At 51.8% G+C, this 17087-nt stretch overlaps 2 protein-coding genes across 4 annotated transcripts in view; one reads left to right on the forward strand and one right to left on the reverse strand.

The window, feature by feature from the left end:
• Positions 1-2466: 2466 nt before the first annotated feature.
• On the reverse strand, positions 2467-7530 carry ZNF408 (zinc finger protein 408). Its single transcript, XM_039534795.1, has 5 exons — positions 7395-7530; positions 7029-7267; positions 6507-6571; positions 5446-5762; positions 2467-4500 (listed from the first exon to the last, which is right to left on the reverse strand). The coding sequence occupies exons 1-5, from the start codon at positions 7411-7413 to the stop codon at positions 2540-2542; spliced, it is 2601 nt and encodes an 866-aa protein (XP_039390729.1). The 5' UTR covers positions 7414-7530; the 3' UTR covers positions 2467-2539.
• Positions 7531-7545: 15 nt separating this feature from the next.
• The window catches only part of ARHGAP1 (Rho GTPase activating protein 1), a 35258-nt gene continuing 25716 nt past the window's right edge, over positions 7546-17087 (forward strand). Inside the window, exons 1-3 of one of the 3 annotated variants that reach the window (XM_039534796.1) lie at positions 7546-7660; positions 13820-14002; positions 14664-14756. In XM_039534796.1, coding sequence (XP_039390730.1) covers positions 13870-14002; positions 14664-14756 — 226 coding nt within the window. In that variant the 5' untranslated portion in view covers positions 7546-7660; positions 13820-13869. Of the gene's footprint in view, positions 7661-7963; positions 7984-11202; positions 11373-13819; positions 14003-14663; positions 14757-17087 lie in introns of those variants that run through there. The other 2 variants (XM_039534798.1, XM_039534797.1) reach the window with 2 other exon arrangements.

A 17087-nucleotide genomic window follows, 5' to 3' on the forward strand; every position in this document is an offset into this window, starting at 1 on the left:
CACTGCTGCAAATCTATCCTCTATGTCTTGCACATTGCTGAGAGTCACAGCCCTGGATAACAGGAGATGATTAATGGCCCTGCACACTTGCATGACAGTTTCCTGCAGTGGATTTTCCAATTCCAAAACGATTTCCCACTGACTGGTAGCAATCTGGTGTTGCAAGTTTCCCCAGTGTGATTGCCACTTACTTTTCCACTGTCAGTGAAGTTCTCATTTTTGTGTCCCTGTGCTGGAAGGCTTGGGTGAGCTTGGTGCACAGATCCAGGAATGTGGCCTTGTACATCTGAAAGTTCTGTAGCCACTGCTCATCATCCCAAACCTGTATTATGATTTGATCCCACCAATCGGTGCTCATTTCTCAAGCCCAGACGCAGTGCTCCACCATATGCAGCTGCTCTGCGAACACCACCAGAAACCTTGAATTAGTTCTCACTGTCCCACATCAGTCTGTCCTCCAAGAAGCTGTTATGTTCCCCACTGATGCAGTTCTTCTTATGGCTTGGCACATACCAGATGATCATGTGTCCTGTGCTTGCAATGTTTAGGACAATAGTGCAGAGCTGTGCAGGCTCCATGCTTCTGTCAGAAATAGTGGACTGAGAGGACTGCATGGGTATGTGGGCTTTTTAACAAAAGTGTGACAATTATGGGGTATAGATGACATTATGGAATGGAGACAGTTGCACTCTGGGAACCCGATCCCTTGCTCCCAGTCACCCCTGCACAACTTGCTTCTACCCCACCATGCCTTGCCAAAACTTCTCAAAACACACTGTGCTGGACGGTGGCAGGTTGCACACTGGGATTGGACACTCAATTTCAGACTTAAAAGTGGCCATTCTTCAACAAAAAAAACCTTCAAAAACAGACTTCAACAAGAAACTGCAGAACTGGAATTCATTTGCAAACTTGACACCATCAAATTAGGCCTGAATAAAGACTGGGATTGGCTGGGTCACTACAAGAAGTAATCTCCCATCAACTGTTGAGTATCAGCCATCCACGTTGATGGAATTGGCATCGTTAGCACTACAAAAAGTAATTTTTACTCTGACATTCACACCTTCTTGTCAACTATTGGGAATGAGACACATCCACCCTGATTGAATCATTGACCCCCCCCCCCACTTGGTAAGGCAACTCCCATCTTTTCTTGTGCTGTATATTTATGCCTGCCTACTGTAATTCTCACTCCATACATCTGAAGAAGTGGGTCACAGCCCACGAAAGCTTAAAGACTAACAAATTTATTAGAGCATAAGGTGCCAGAAGACTCCTCGTTGTTTTTACTGATGGGAATAAACACAGATCCAGTGATGGCCAAAGCCTTTACACAGCAAAGGGAAAAGGAGCCACTCCACAACCAGAGCCCTTTAATGAACAGAGGAACTGCACAGTGCATTCAAACTACCCTCACTGGGGCAGAAGAGGTTCAGCCCATGGAAACTGAAGACAGTGTTTGCTGTCCCATTTGCAATGCAGTGCTGACCCATTCACTACTGTAGGTGCCAAAGGAGGTGCTGAAGCAGAGCCTGCAGGGAAGAGGACAAGAGGGAAATCCCAGGGAGCAACTACTGTCATGCCCTTGAATTATTATATAAGGGTAAACACAGGCAAAACACAGACCATACGGAGAAGCATCCTGCCTTGGCCTCTAGTGGGGAATGGGATGGAGCTTGGCTTGTTCTACTTGTAAAGAGTAATCTTGAAAACAAAAGAACTTTGTAAACCCCTTAGTAACTGGTTCAGCATCTTTTCAGCTGTGCCTGGTGCTATGATCACCCTCAGCGGACAAAAGGGGAAGAAATAATTGAAATACTGCAGTGCAACTGTGGAACAAAACGAAAGCAAGGAGAGGAGGGGTGGTCAAAAGTGATTCACTAGCTGCTTGTTTGTGCTCACCCTTGCCTTCACCACAGAGCAATGGTGCTCATTTAACCCTTAAGCAGTCTGGGGACAGGACAGCAGTGGCACTGTCTTTTGCATTAGTTATTTCCTCTGTAATGAGTTTCTCACTCCATCAGCCAGTGTTTTCCTTTCACCAGGCCCAGCACACACTACCTATAGATTTCCAACAGATTGGGGCAGCTTCCAGAGACCCGGGTTAATGATATTTAGGGCTTGTCTATACTTAAAACACTGCAGTGGTGCAGCTGTGCTGCTGTAGCTCTTCAGTGAAGACACTAACTATGCTGATGGGAGGGGTTCTCCCATTAATGTAGGTAACCCACCTCCCTGAGAGACGGTAGCTAAGTCAAGAGGAGAATTCTCCCATCAACTTAGCGCTGACCATGCCGTATTTTTCACATCCCTGAGCGACGTAGTTACACCAACCTAATTTCCTAGTGTAGACCAGGCCTTATGTCATGCCCTCCTGACCTCTCCATGAACAGACGTGAAGCACTGCTGGCCACTCATCCTGCATGGTAGGGCCTGATCTCCCAGCAACACAGACAACACACACAAGTTAGAAAATAGATTTTATATTCTGTACAGCTGTAGAGAAGTCAAACAGGGATTGGAAAGAGGCTGGGTGTCAGGTCCCCGTCTCTACCTCCACCACCTCGGCTACAGCACCGAAACCCACACCCTCCTGGATGATGACCATGTCACTGGCGGAGCCTTCGTCCTGCATGATGATACATTTGTGCTCGTGCTCAGAGATCGTGATCTCAATAATGTCATTGTTCGTTTCCAGGTGCCCAGCAGGGGCTGCGCTGCCCAGCACCCTGCGCACCCCAGACTCAGGGGGGCTGCCTGGGGGCTGGTAAGTGGCAATGTAATGCCCATTGGCAGTTATCATAAGCTCTGCCTCATTTATTGGTGCTGGCATCTCCACTGACTGCACCATGAGCACTGTAGGCTCCTCAGTACCCGCCTCCTGAGGGACCTTCCTTTTGAGCCTCTTCCTTGCAGCCTTTGGCACGTCCATGCCCAGCAAGACCGCAGCCTCCACCAGCTTAATGGAGTCTCTGGCCCCCTTGTGGGTGACCTTGTGGCGCTTGAGGCTCTGCAGAAGGGTATAGCCCATGCCACAGACATCACACTTGTAAGGCATGTCCTCCAGGTGGGATTTCTGGTGCCGGCGCAGCTTGGTGGCCAGCGTGTATGCCTTGCCACACTGCTCACACTTGAAAGGGCGCTCGCCGGTATGGAGGCGCTCATGGGCCCGCAGCGTGTGGGGGTCCTTCAGCGCCTTGCCACATACCGTGCACAGGTGGGCCTCCCCAGTGTGGGAGATGAGGTGCCGCCGCAGCTCCGGCAGCTGGGGAAAGGCATCCCCACAGAAGCGACATTTGTAGGGCTTCTCGCCGGTGTGGAGCCGCAGGTGGCCACGCAGGTTGCCCTGCTGCCGGAAGTCCTTGCCACAGTAGGGGCAGATGTAGGGCTTCTCCCCAGTGTGCAGGCGCATGTGGTTGCGCAGGGAGCCAGGGTTGGCCAGGTAACGCTCACAGATGGCACACTTGCATACCTTGGGATTGGCTAGGTTGAGCTCCTTCATTAGGTGGATCTTCCTGTGGATGCGGAGGGAAGGCCGGCGGGCGAATGTCTTGCCGCACTCCTCGCAGGCAAAGGGCCGCTCACCCGTGTGCAGCACCTCATGCTCCCTCAGGTCCCGCTTAGTGCCATAGGCCTTGTCACACTGCTTGCACTGGAAGGGGCGCACACCCCGATGGAAGAGCACGTGGGCCTTGAAGCTCTCCTCAGAGCTGTAGCTCTTGCCACATTCAGTGCACAGGAAAGGCTTGTAGCCAGTGTGGGTGAACCTGTGTTTCTTGAGGTGGCAGAGCTGGAGGAAGGCCTTGCCGCACTCCCCACAGCGATACCTGCGCTCACCAGCCTCATCCCCATGTGGCAGGGACTTCTGCTGAGATACACCCAGGCTCCCAGAAGGCCCCTCCTCCAGTGCAATACTGACCTCCACTTCTGGGTACTTGTCCAGCTCATCAGGACCATCAGACAGGCCCTTCTTCCTTTGCTCCAGGGGCTCTAGTTTGGAATGGCCTTTGGAAACCTGCCCTACTTTCTTGCGTGTCTCTGCACCACCTCCCTCAGAAGTGCTTGGCCTCTTGGCCTCCTGCCCAGACACCCTAGCATTGCACTCCTGCAGGCACTGGCTGGTCAGTGCATGCACCTTGCGCGGCTTCCCAGCCAAGCGAGCGCTGAGTCGAACCCCATTTGGGGGAGACAACGGCAGATGGAACTTCCCACGACATGCCTCTTTTGGCTCCCCATCTGCTCTCTCGGCCTTGGGTTGGGGGTCCATCTCCTTGACTGAGTCTTCTTTGCATCTGCTGTTAGCCTTAGCTGCTGAGGTGCTCTCATGGTGCTGGTTCTCTTTCCTCTGCACCTTGGCATCCCCAGGCTCATGTCCAGGGGTCATGCTTTCCTCCTCCTTCCTGCTGTTGTCTTGCAGCCTGTGGGAACGTTTGGCTGGCTGCCTGCTGCCTTCGGCTCTAGTTTCATTCTCCATCAGCTTGGAGTTATCAGGATCCCCTGCACAGACACACAACAGGGGGAAAATCAACACTGGCTATTGGAAGACAACAGGCTTGTGCAGTCAGGAACAGAGAAAATGGAGGAAGTCAGAGACAGACACTCCACCCTACCCAGGAACATCAAGCATCTGGCTCCTAGATGCCTCTCTCCAAACAGGGGAGGAATTTTAACCCCAGCACATCCAGGCAGGACTTTGGGGAGCTGTATCATGGCTGGTAAAGCTAGGAACTGCAACATTCTCCATTGCCACTTCCTGAAGTGATGTAGGGTCAGGGCCCGAGTGTTGGCCATTGAGTCCCAGCTGCTAGTATGTTTTCTGGACTCCTCAAAAATGGATAGTTCTACACAGACACTAACCGCAAGGGGACATTCAGAGCAAGAGGAGGAGAATGCAGCTGGGATTAGAGCCATGAAGAGTCAGTTCTGTGTGGTATGTAGTTACAGCCACTTCAGAGACAGCAGCCCACCTCCCACCTGGGTATCTGACCAGCAACAAAACAGGCAAGACCCCATTACACCTCCAAAATGCTCACTATGGAGATAGGCTAAATATGCCACAACCAAGGCAGATTCTTCCTCTTCCCTGGTACACTAGACAGTATCCTCCTCCCCATATTACACGCTCCCCTTTTGAGAGAGTGGGGAAGGCAGGGCAGCATTACTTCCCCATTCCCAAGGGGAGGGGCCTACAACAATCCCTACAACAACGGTGTGGGAGGAATCTCTTATTGAATGTATAGGCCTCTCCAAATTCACGCCCCCAGGGGTTCACAATCCCTAAAGCCTGCCTTATTCTGGGACTGCACCAATGCTCCAAGCTCTGAAGACACTCTGGTTATGGGGTCCCCAAAATCATGTAGTGATCTTTGCCTAACAGCACTGTAGTCACAGCCTTTCCATAAGAGGAGAACAAAGTCTGCATGTCCTGTGAAAGGAACGTACCTGCAAAGGGCTCTGATGCATTCCCACATGGAGAGGCTCCTTCCCTTTGCACCACAGCCTCTGGAGTTGCTGTCTCTGTCACAGCTGCCACTGCCAGCTGCCCCTTTGGCTGCTTCTCATCAGGAACAGCTATCCCCTCTGATGCGCTCTGCAGCAGTCTCCCCTCCACTTGGGCAGGACCAGGTTGGGCCTCTGTAGGCCAGTACAGCAACTCAGTGCCTGCAGCAATAGGATGCCGCACTCGGATGTGGAGCCTTCCACTGATCCACACCAAAGCCACGTTTGCCTCATCCTCCCCCCGGCCTCGCTTCACCAAGCTGCAAGACACCAAGCTCAATGTCAGCACCCACTTGGGGCACATGGAGATCCTATTGCCTTCAATGGGAGCACCAAGCTCTGAACGGTCAAACTTTAGTCAACTGAGAAGAGTCCTCCTAGGAAATAAGCCCTTTAACTGCCTACAAGAGGCCCCCGATGTCTTAATAAGAATATGTTCTGAATTCTTGGGCTGCATGTAGCTACAAACTAGCTCCAGAATAAAGCTCTCTCTGACTCCTTAAAACACTCTTCACTATCCCAGGTCTCTGTGTCACTTTAGCTTTCCAGATGGGTCACTGGGAGGCCCTGTTACAAAAACGCTCTCTCCACACAGACAGCCAAGAATCCATCGTTCCCCTTACATACATAAGGAAAGAGTGAGATCACATTTACACAGCATCTTTTCATCCCAAAGAAGCCCTTATACAGCCAGGGAGCATTTCACCCACCCCTGAAATGCAGCCAACCGTGGGGTAGAACATGGAAAGCGGCACCTTCCAGCAATGAAACATTCAACTAGGGCACAGAACTGACAACTGAAAAATACCCAATGATGAGTTACCAACATCATATTCTGAAGCACCTGGGCTATTTTTTTGGAAGTTTGCCATCCATGTATTGGCCAAGCCTGACATTGCCTAGTGAGACCACCCCACAGTGTTACAGTGGCTACAGATCCTCCCTTTACACTTACAGTATGTCCCAAGGGGAACCCCCATGTTGTTCCATATACAGCTACTAACCTCCTCCAGCTAGGGCTCCTGTCACAAATGGATTCATCACTGCAGCAGCAGCCAGACTGACTTGTCTGAAAAGCAAAATGAATTCAGAATAGGCCTACAAGCCCAGCAGCTGCCCCTTAATAGGAGCTGGCTGATGCTCCTGGCACTTCCTGTAACCAATCTCTGTAGAGACTCAGGCACCCAGATCTCATAGTGATGGGCAGACAATAAGGACCTGAATAAAAGTGAGGCGTGACACCTAGTGTTGGGTGCTTGCAGACTCCCCCAGCCATACTGGAAATGCCGAGGCAAATGCTGCACATGGGAGCCAGGCACTGGGCAGCAGAGAACAAAGAGCTTCAGCCGACGGTTCACAGCTGGACATGTGGGTTCTTTAGCAGGGCAGCGCCGGGCTGGGCACCTGGGCTGAGACCTTAGTCTTTTCCCCTCCCCCTTGGACAAGGAGTCCTGCCCGCCCCCCTCAGCTGGTGCTACTGGCGCTGCTCCGGGGTTTGCCTGTCAGGCCCCCCAGCCCCACCGTACCTCCGAGGGCGCTGTCTCTGCGGCACAGTCCGGCTCCCGCTCCGCCCGGGGCCCGAGGAGCGCTCCCGGCGGCAGGGCTCTCCCCACGCACCAGACGCCCATGCCCGGTTCCTGGGCGAGGGAGGGCCCCAGGGCCAGTCCGGGAGGGAGGCTCCGCAGGGCTCCGCAGGACGCGCCAGGCTGCGCGGGCGGGTCTCGGATCCGCCCCGGGTGGCCGCGGACGGGGCGCTGCTCACGCCCTGCGGGGAGACAAGGGAGCGGCGGCGTTAGACGGGAGGCGCAGGGCCCAGGGCAGGGTCCCGCCGGGCGCTCACTCGCTCACTCGCAGCCCCCGCCCTCCCGGCCAGCGCCGGCCGCGCCACTCACCCAGGTGGCTCCGCTCCATGCCGGCCCGGGGCCGGAGCCTGCCGCTGCGTCCCCGCTCCCGGCTGCCCCCTTTGGGGCGGAACCATCCGCGGAGCCGGCGGCCGCGTCCGGACAACTTTCGCTCGGGACCCAGAAGGCGGCGGGGACCGGAAGTGGAGAATGGGGGCGGGCCGCCGTTTCCATGGAGAGAGGATTCCTCTTCCGGTTCGGAGGCGGATGTTTATGAGCAGGTTTGACAGGCGGGAACCTCCGGGAGCGGCCGACTGGTGAGGGGGGCGGAAGCGGCGGTCGCGGTGTCGGATGGGGGTCGGTGTCGCGGGAGCAGCTGAGGCGGGGGTCGGTATTGCGGGGGCGGGGCGGCGCCGGCCTGTGGGGAGTGCGGCCGTGGCCGCCCGGACTCCTGGGTTCTCCCCGTGGCTTGGCCCGGGAGCGCGCGGTCAGCGGGCAGTGCCGCGGGGTCGGGCCGGGGGGTTCTCGCTCCCCGCGCGGGGAGACGGGGGTCGGGGAGCTGACGCCGCAAAGCAGCCGGCGCGGGGCTGTCGATTGGCGGGTGCTTGTGTCTTGGAAGGGGCTTGGCTAAGGAGTCCGGGTTGGTTTTATTCCTTTCTGCTCGGGGAGAACCGGGCCGTGTGGGGGGCTTGGCAGGGCGGGTGTCCAACTGCGGAGCTGTCTGCTGTGCGCTGGGGTTGCACCCGGGTGGGTCCACCATTCTGGGCGGGAGCGAGGCCTTAGGCCTCTCAGTTTTCTTTTTAAAAATAAGGAAATTCCCAGACAAAAAGTTGTTCACGCTGCAAATAGAGATCTCCTAGTTTCCATTTCTAGTCTCAGGGTGTCGTTGTTATATTTAAAAAAAAAAAGTTAGGCAGGTTTGGCGGCAAGTGATCAACCCCAAGCAGAAACCACTCTTTGTAAACTTTGGATGGGGTGTACTCAAAATACTCACTGGCCACCACTTTTTTAGAGGGAGGAGACCAGAAAATGCTTTTTCTATCATCCCTTTAGCTACTCAGACATTGTGCCTTTCCCTGGCTTCCTTTGCACTTTCAAAGTTTAAGTGTCTAGGTGGCCTTACTAGAACACCCCCCCCCCACACACTTGAGGAAAGCTGCAAATAGGGTAGGGAAGAGCAGGGTTAGAGGCTAGCCCTATGGGTTTGTATTGGAAGAGGGTGGAGGGTGTATTGGAATGGGAGCAGAACTTGTTCAGATAACACAATCAGCACTTACAATGTTCAGGGCCCCAAGGCTGGCTAATGCCCAGGTTTACAGTGCTAAAGGGAATTGAAGGCCTTTTAATGGATCGTTTATGAACTCTTGGATTCAGGAGAGTTTCCTGAGGCTTAGGCAGTGATAGGCCAAAATCCACTATTTAACAGAGCCAGGATGCTCTGCTGAGGTGGTGGTGGTGATGATGATGATGGCGGGGCTGTCAATAGGTAGATTGGGGGGTGGGGAGTGCAGCCTGTGTCTTGGAAGGGGCACTTGGTTTAGGAGCCTGGGTTGGTTTTATTCCTTTGTGCTTGGGGAGAACTGAGCCGTGTATGGGGCTTGGCAGGCTGGTGAGTGCAGACCAGTGAGTCTAGAGGGCAGAAGAAGTTCTAAAACCTCAGTTTGATGGAGCAGGAGTCAGACGGCTGGGTAAGGGAGTTCAGGATTAAGGATGTGCTGGAGCTCTGTAAGGAGGAGACTGTTTCTGTGTGGGACAGAAGCAAAGATCAGGAACTGTAACGTGCTTCAGTTTTCCCCAAAGTATTTGTCAAAGATCCACATTCACAATTAACATTTGGGATACAAGATAGACTAGGGCACTAGGGAGACAACAGGAGATTAAGGGACCCTGTAAGGGAAATATCTCTTCTGGATCAGGCTCCCAGGAGGTCACTTTATATTGTTGTTCATACATATATGGGATTTGAAATCGGTGAAGATACACTGCCTTCTGCCTGCTGAATTTGGAACATAGACATTGTCATACTGAAGCAGACCCAAGGTCCATCTAGTCCAGTATTCTGTCTCCAATAGTGGCTAGTACCAAGTGCTTCAGATGCAAGTGTAAGAACTCTGCAGTAGGCAGATGTGGTACAATAGCCACCTGCCCCCCGCCTCATTAGGTCTCATCGTGAACTCTAATGGTTAGGTTTTTCTTACGTTGTTAAGCATGAGGTTTAATATCCTTTCCAACTTTTTGTTAGCATTTACAGTTAGAATTCCTGATATTCTTGTTTTTCATATAATGTCCATTCCCTTTTTGAATCTTGCTGTCTGAATCTTTAGTTTGGCTCAAGGTATCCAGGTGTGCAGAGGAGGCTGAGCTACAAGGGGATAGGCCAGAAGGAACTGGGTTTGTGGCTGGCAAGAAAGATATATTGCCTTTTCAATGTCACATGACTCCAGTTCCTCAGAAATTCAGCAAAACTTGTGTGGTGGGTGAGTCTGGAGGAAACAGATAAGCAGCTTGTGCTGGGACTCTGAGGGATAAACCTGAGCTCAGCTTTTCTGCTTCCTTCCTGGGTCTCTGCTAGGTTAGAGGGTCTCTGCTTGGTTGGTGTCTGTCAGAGTGATACCTCTGCAGGTGCAGTCAGCTGAGATGTTTGAGCTAACCGCTCCCAAACTTCGAGTTGGGGGTTGGGCTGGATATTATCACTGTGGGTTGGGCATCACGGACTCTGGAACTCATTCTTGCAGTGCCTGAGTTGGTTGGTTTCAAGGCATATCTGTTTTTCCAGACTCTTTCTGAGAGACTGAGCTAGTGCAGTGGTGAGTTATAAGTCCTGGTGTATTGAATGGGCTGTGAGGGTGATGTTGACACTGAACTGGGTTAAAAAAAATAAAATAAAAAAAACTGTGTATATTTGTATAAAAATTGCTAACATCTTTTCCCGCAGTAATGGGTTAGGGACCTTCTCTGACTTGTAAGGCAAAATAATTATGTGTGCAGCAGAGATTAAACTGGCAGGAGTTGCAGAGCAAGGACGGAGAAATAACTCAAAGGGCCCTAGAATTTTTATCCATATTGGGGCTGGCTGTTGCTGACTAATATGAGATGTGGTTGAGGAAGGGGAATTGCTTCTTTACTTGATGATGTATTTTTTCTTTAATATATTTAAATATATGTCAAAAGCAGTTGGTGTTGTAGATGAGCGTTCTTTGGTGTAGAGTATTGTATCGAAATAAATAATGCAGCTGGGAGAAAAATGACCAAGCCCCAGACTCAGTTGGAGGGGGAAGCCTGGGGTGCAAAAATATCTGAGAACCTGGTGGAGGAGGCGGCAAATGAGACACATTCATGATGCGATAGTGCTGCAAAAAAGCCAGTGTCAGTAAGAGGCTACGTATGCAGAGACTTCAGAGGAACAGAGAGAGGTTATTCCTTGGGGAGACCCCATGGGGATCTTGCATTAAGTTCTGGGCTCCTCAATCCCAGAGCCCTCCCATTCCAAAGCAAGGAGAGGGGTGGGGTGGGGCACACTGCTTTGGGAAGACCTCCCTTGGGGTACTGCACTCAGCGCTGGGTATCTCAGTATTGGAAGGGATCCTGAAAAGCATCTTAGAAATTCTCAGGGGCAAGAGGGACTAAATCACAAAGAGATGATGCAAGCTCAGTCTGCTATCCCTTGAATCTCCATGGCATGAGTTTCTCTGTCACGTGGAGCCTGAACCCACTCTCTGGACTTGGGGAGCTGTCTGCACGTGTAAGGGCTGGGAGGTTCCACCTCTGGACCAAAGGCTGGGGAGGGCTCTTCTTGGGTGGAAACATCAGCCGTCACGCAGGGCACTGAGGCCCTCTTTTACTGCAGAACTATAAGGAACCTAGAGACTGCTGCACTCTATGCCATGTGGTGCCAGCATTGGAGACCCCACCAGTGAGAGGAGCCTGCTAATGTGGAATCCATGTGATGTTGGCATTTAAACCAATAACTTGAGCCTGTGGCTCAGTGCTGCAAGCTGTTCCTGAAGCCAGGCTGTGGCACTTCCTATGGTGAGGACTAAGGGAACCCAGCTCCATGCTGCCCCTGGGCCAGCACCACCTCTGCCTGGTAGAATTCAGACTTAGTCCCTAAGATGTAGAGGACTCCTGTCAAAGGCTTCCCACTGATCTAGGGAGTGGCAACAGTTAAGACTGAACCCGAATTCCCTCCATTCCTATTGAAGTTGCTGTGAGTTAAGACAGCAGCTTGCAGAGATCTAGGGTCTGAGATGGGACCAGCTGAGGACAGTTTCCATGCAACCTCCAGGGTTATCAAACTTCACACCTGAGTGTCTGCTGGGTTATTGGGGAAATTATACGGTGCTAGGGATTCTATAATCAGACTAAATCACTGCAAATGCTGGCTGCAGTTGCTATAGAAACTGAATCTGTTGTTGCTAGGTGTGGAGAGCTGGTTGTCACTTGGCTACAGCTGCTGCATAGTTCCAGCATTAGGTCATGGTCCAGAGGAGCATAGTGTCCTGCTCCATGTCCCTACTGAGATCCAAGGGAAGGTCAGGCAGCTCTTCCAGCTCTCAGGAGGGGGCAGGGAACAGTTTTGCTTGGCTCTCTAGCTGACTGCAGATCTGTCAGGCCCTGCATAGTTTCTGATTTGCCTCGAAGATCCTCTGCCCATATATGTCTGTCTCTCTCTGGTTACAGGAATCTGACTTGACTTACAATAGCTCCCAGACATCAGGGAGCCAAGAACGAGTTAAAGACTGTTTCTGAGTTGCTGGGGAAGAGATAAAGAAGGGTCCATGCTCCCAACACCCCCTGCCAAAGGGAGGGGACAAACTCTCCAGGTTCTAACTAATGCCCTGGCAACATCCCCACCCCAAACCTGGCAATGGGTGTAGCCCCAAGTATGTGAGCAAGACTCTTTAGAGTTTGGAATGTCACCCTGGTCACACTAACTGTTCGTAGGCTTCTTGCACCCTTGTATCTCACAAGCAGCTGTAGGATCTCGGAATTCAAAGCATCAAGCTACTCCACCTTCCTGCACTCTAGGAAAAAGCCACCTTGAGTCTATAACCACAGCTTCCTTTGTTAGTTTTCAAGCAAAGTCATGTGTTCTGCTGCTGTTTAGTTCCCAGCCACTGCATTCTGGGCATTCACACACAAACAAGACTCTTTCCCATCCCAGAACCCGTCCTTCTACAGCCTGCACATGCCTGAGTTCCCCTCTGAACCACCCCCAGGATGTGTGCATACCTGTGAATGGCAGGTGCCTCACTGGCTGCAGCACTACAAAGCCGCCTCAGCCCCCACCCATGGTCTTAACAGTGGTGTCATTATTGGCCTTGTTTTGTTATAGCTCCCTTTGGGATGCAGCCTGCTGGCCGCAGAGTTCTCATCTTCATGGTGCTGCTAATATTAGTTCCTGAGAGCAGGATCTATACCTCGGTCCCATCCATCAGCTTCCTGCATATCACCAGGGCATCAGCATTAAACTCAATCAGCTGTTTCTTAGAGGGCTCCCTTAAGAAATGGGAACTTCCTGAAGATCTGCTGCTTTAGTTCAATTTTGGGGTCGCACACACGTTTTACCCCAGGTGAGATTGAGGAAAAACTCTCAGTAGCCGCGATTGAGTCTCATGCCCTGGAATCCAAACTCCCTAGCCTCCTCAGAATCGTGGCACAGCGTATGCAGTACTGCCTGCATCTGGTTATTGTGCTGTGGAAATAACATGAGGTGTATCCTAGCCTCTTGCCCTATGTGTTAGGATGGGAGAGAAGGGTTTTGCTGTGTGAGATGCTAAATGGAGAATGGTTGTGTGGGGGGAGAGGGGTTGGCGTTCTCCTTGCATTTTAGTCCAGTCAGTGAAATTTTGCTAGAGATGCCTCAAGCATCAGGATTTTGTTTCTAGTGCACTGAAGCACCCATATGTGCCAGTGCAGAGAGCTGTTAAGAGCCCCCTGACCCTCCCTGAGAGCTGGGGGACATGAAATCTGGGAAAGCTTCCAGAGCAGGGCCCTGCTGTGCAAGCAGCTCTACTGGGGCAGGGAGGGGCATTGTTGTGTGGAAATAATGGCTGATACAGTCAGTGTGTCAGGCAGGGACTGATATAGCCTGTCACCTTCCCTTGTATCTCAGTGTCTCTCCCAAATTGAGTACTCTGGGCGGGGAGAACAGTCAGGCCACAGCTGGACTCAGGGCAGAGACTCACTGGAAGGGTTAGCTAGGGCTCTTTCCCCCTCCCAACAGGAGGTAGAAGGGAAGGGTCTGCTGCTCAGGGTGCCCATGGCTGCAAGTAGAAGAGCTCTGTGGGTGGGATTTGGGGGAGAGAAAGTTTCTGGGTAGGGTAAAGTGTGAGCAGTCATTGGGGAAGTCAGGAGAAGGGATAGGAAGTCAGTGGATGCACCGAGTCTGGAGGGAAGGAAGGGAAGAGCCTCTGGATAGGCTGTGGGAGTGGAGTTCTGTGATCTGTATGTGTCTGACTTAAGAATCTCTGTAGTTTTCCTTTTAGGCTCTTCAGGCAAGCATCTGAGTTTGGGGGCCATTGCCATGGACCCGCTCTCGGAGTTGCAAGATGACCTGAACCTGGAGGACACCAACCAGTCCCTGAGCCAGCTCAAATTGGCTTCCTTAGATGATAAGAACTGGCCAGCAGATGAAGTGCCTGTTTTTCCCAAGTCAGGTGGGCATCCCTGCTGGGGCCAGCAGACTTTTGGGTGCAGGGCTGGTTTTGAGGCCAAGAAGTATTCCAGGACACCTTGTGCCTTGGCCTGTTGCAGGGAACTGTGACCCTCTCACACTCTAACTCAGTCCCATCTGGGATGCGAGGATTGGGAAATGGAGATGTGTGAATCATTTTGTGCCCGAAGCCCACAGTGCAGTACCTGGCTGGGCCCTTGCGGGCTCTGATGCCTAGAGAGAACAGGTGAGTTGGCCAGAGCATGCAGGGTAGGCAGCAGGGTATGTGCAGAAGCACCTGCGCTGTGAGCAGCCCTGACAGTGCCCTTGGCTCCTTTCCTCTCATACACGGGTGAATTTTCATGCTCAGGAGAGTCCTGAGCAGAAGTTGACTGACTAGACACTTTTCTGAGCTGTGGGGTTTGGGACACGCACAGCTGCCTTCCAAGGACAAGGCTGAGACTTGACAACACTTGCTTGTCCTGTGACCAAATCAGGATTTCAAAACAGGTGTTCAGGAAGGCCAGGCTAGTGCATTAACTTCTCCCCATGTCACTGAGCCTCTGGTTCTCATCCCTGTGTTTCCAGGCCCCTCCCTGAGCTGCTCAAGGTCCGTTTCTGCTTTCCTGCTAATTGCTGGTTTTCTGATTTTTTTTTGTATGCAGAGGACACTAACAGCTCCCCTGAGCCCATCACTCACCTGCGCTGGGATGATCCATACTACGATATTGCTAGGCACCAGATTGTGGAAGTAGCAGGTAATGACCCACTCTCCCCATTCCTTCCAGTGTTGCCTCTGCAGTGGGATCAGATGTGGGCTTGTGGAAAGGGGCTTGCCCTGTCCAACCACCAGTGGCAGACAACAGGGACAGGTGACATCTTGGGAGATGGGAGCCTCAAACCTTTGGGATATCTGTGGCAGTTCTTATTTTCCATTGTTCTCGGTTTGACTCATTCATTCCCAGATCTCACTGTCTCTGAAGTTATTAGAGTGAGGACTGGTCCCTTCTGCTGAGGTGCATTCATTGGAGCCTCACCATGACCCAAGGCATGCTGCAGCGCCTTCTAGCGGATCACACCAGAATTGCCACTTCCCCCTGGTTCTTCAGGGCAGTAACTAACATCTAAGTTGTCTGAGCAATCGGCACATTAACTGGTGGGGGACCATACAGTTTGCATAGTCAACGCTTGTGGCCTTGTTCCTATGCAACACCCTTTACTGTAGCTGGACTGTGCGGGCAGCCTTTGCTGGATGTGTCTGCTACCGGGAGCAGATGGGAAAGGGTTAACATTGTTGATACTTCAGTGATAATTAGGCTGCAGCACTAACATTCCTGATTCCCTCCCTGTTTCACAAACATCCTTTTAAATATATTAACTCTTGGAGCACTGCAAACAACCTTTGCCAGTTACAGCTGAGATCTCTGCGACTGGAGTTTTTGGAAGATGCAGGTCAAGATTTTGCTCTGGAACCATTTCCAGCTTGCCCAGCTCTCCTGCTGCCAGAAATCCTCCCCAGTCCCCCACAACTTGATTCTTCCACTTCTTCAGCTTGCATTATCCATGCACCCCTCCACTAGCTCTGCACCCTGGTTTGTGTTCTTACATGTGAAGAGAAATCGGGGGGGCGGGAGGGGTAAGAGGAGGGGAGGAAAGAAAAGAATCCCAGGCCTGAAGAATATCAGATCCCTTGGTGAAATGAAAGTTGCACTGGTATTATCCCCTTCTCTGGGTTGTTTGGGACATTTGGCTGGAGTCTGGCTGCTTTCTCCTCTTCAGTGATGCCACTCCAGCTTTTTGGAGATTCTCACTATTGTTGTGTGTCCCTAAAACAATGGCTTTTTTGAGGCTACGTTGTGTCTAGAGAGCCTTGGCTGCTCAGGATGAGTGGAAAAATTCAGTCCCTGGCCAAAGTGTCTCTGAGGGTATGTCTACACCAGAGGTTCTCAAACTGGGGGTCGGGACCCCTGAGGGGGTTGTGAGGTATTACATGGGGGGGTTGCAAGCTGTCAGCCTCCACCCCAAACCCCGCTTTGCATCCAGCATTTATAATGGTGTTAAATATAGTAAAAAGTGTTTTTAATTTATAAGGGGGGCGGTCACACTCAGAGGCTTGCTATGTGAAAGGGGTGACCAGTACAAAAGTTTGAGAACCACTGGTCTACACTGTGATAAAAGATCCACAGCACAGCCCCATTTGGCCTGGGTCAGTGACGTGGGCTCAGGCTGCGGGGTTATAAAATTTCAGTATAGATGTTCCGGCACAGGCTGGAGCCTATTCTCTGAGACCTTGCTAGGGAGGAGGGTCCCAGAGCCCAGACTACACCCCAATCTGCACTACAGTTCTATAGCCCCATAGCCTGAGCTCCACAAGCCCAAGTCAGCTGACGTGGGCCAGATGCGGCTATTTTATTGTAGTGTAGACATACCCTTAAATTCTTGACCATAGTGTACTGGTTTGCCAAATTCCTGATCCTGTTTCCAGGGTCTAAAATCCCCAGCATTACAGCAGTCCCTGATCACCACCCTGTTCTCAATAACGTTGTGGTTGGGTTGGAGGAGTGCAGGTTTGTGCCATTTAATGCTTCAGTGACAGAAGCGCAGATATTTGCTAAGGCGGAGCAGGCAGGTGTTTCTGAACACCAGGAATTGAAGATTTAAATGACACTCATTCACCTCAGACAAAGGCCACAGTGCTTAACGGAGTGTTAGATCAGAACCAACAAGAACCACGGAGTGATGGGCCCAAACCAAGGATATCCTCTGCTGTGTGTTGTGTGCTGCTATAATCTTCAGTGTTTCTGTAGAGCTTTTATCCCAAGGGATCCCAGTGTATTTTATAAACTGCATGAATAGGCATCACTGAAATCCAGCCAGCTCAGAGGCTGGGCACAGCAACTCTACATAACAGTGTAGGGTACAAAGTGAAAAATTCCATATCTTACTGAAATGGTAGGTGGGATTTCAGGAGGTTCTCATCTGGCAGGATGGCTGACTGGAATGTGTGCCTGGGCTGTGGAAGGAATCTCCTCCCGCACCATTGAGGTAATTATCTATCCATTGTAATTTCTAACTGCCCGGCCCTGTGA

The sequence above is a fragment of the Mauremys reevesii genome, linkage group 4 (genome assembly GCF_016161935.1).
Source record: "Mauremys reevesii isolate NIE-2019 linkage group 4, ASM1616193v1, whole genome shotgun sequence".
NCBI classification, from domain to species: domain Eukaryota; kingdom Metazoa; phylum Chordata; order Testudines; family Geoemydidae; genus Mauremys; species Mauremys reevesii.

Coding starts and splice junctions, on each gene's coding strand:
- ZNF408 (XM_039534795.1), bottom strand. Junction 6,572..7,028: donor CAGAGACAGCGCCCTCGGAG/GTACGGTGGGGC, acceptor TTTGCTTTTCAG/ACAAGTCAGTCTGGCTGCTG. Junction 5,763..6,506: donor AGGAGCCCTAGCTGGAGGAG/GTTAGTAGCTGT, acceptor GGTGTCTTGCAG/CTTGGTGAAGCGAGGCCGGG.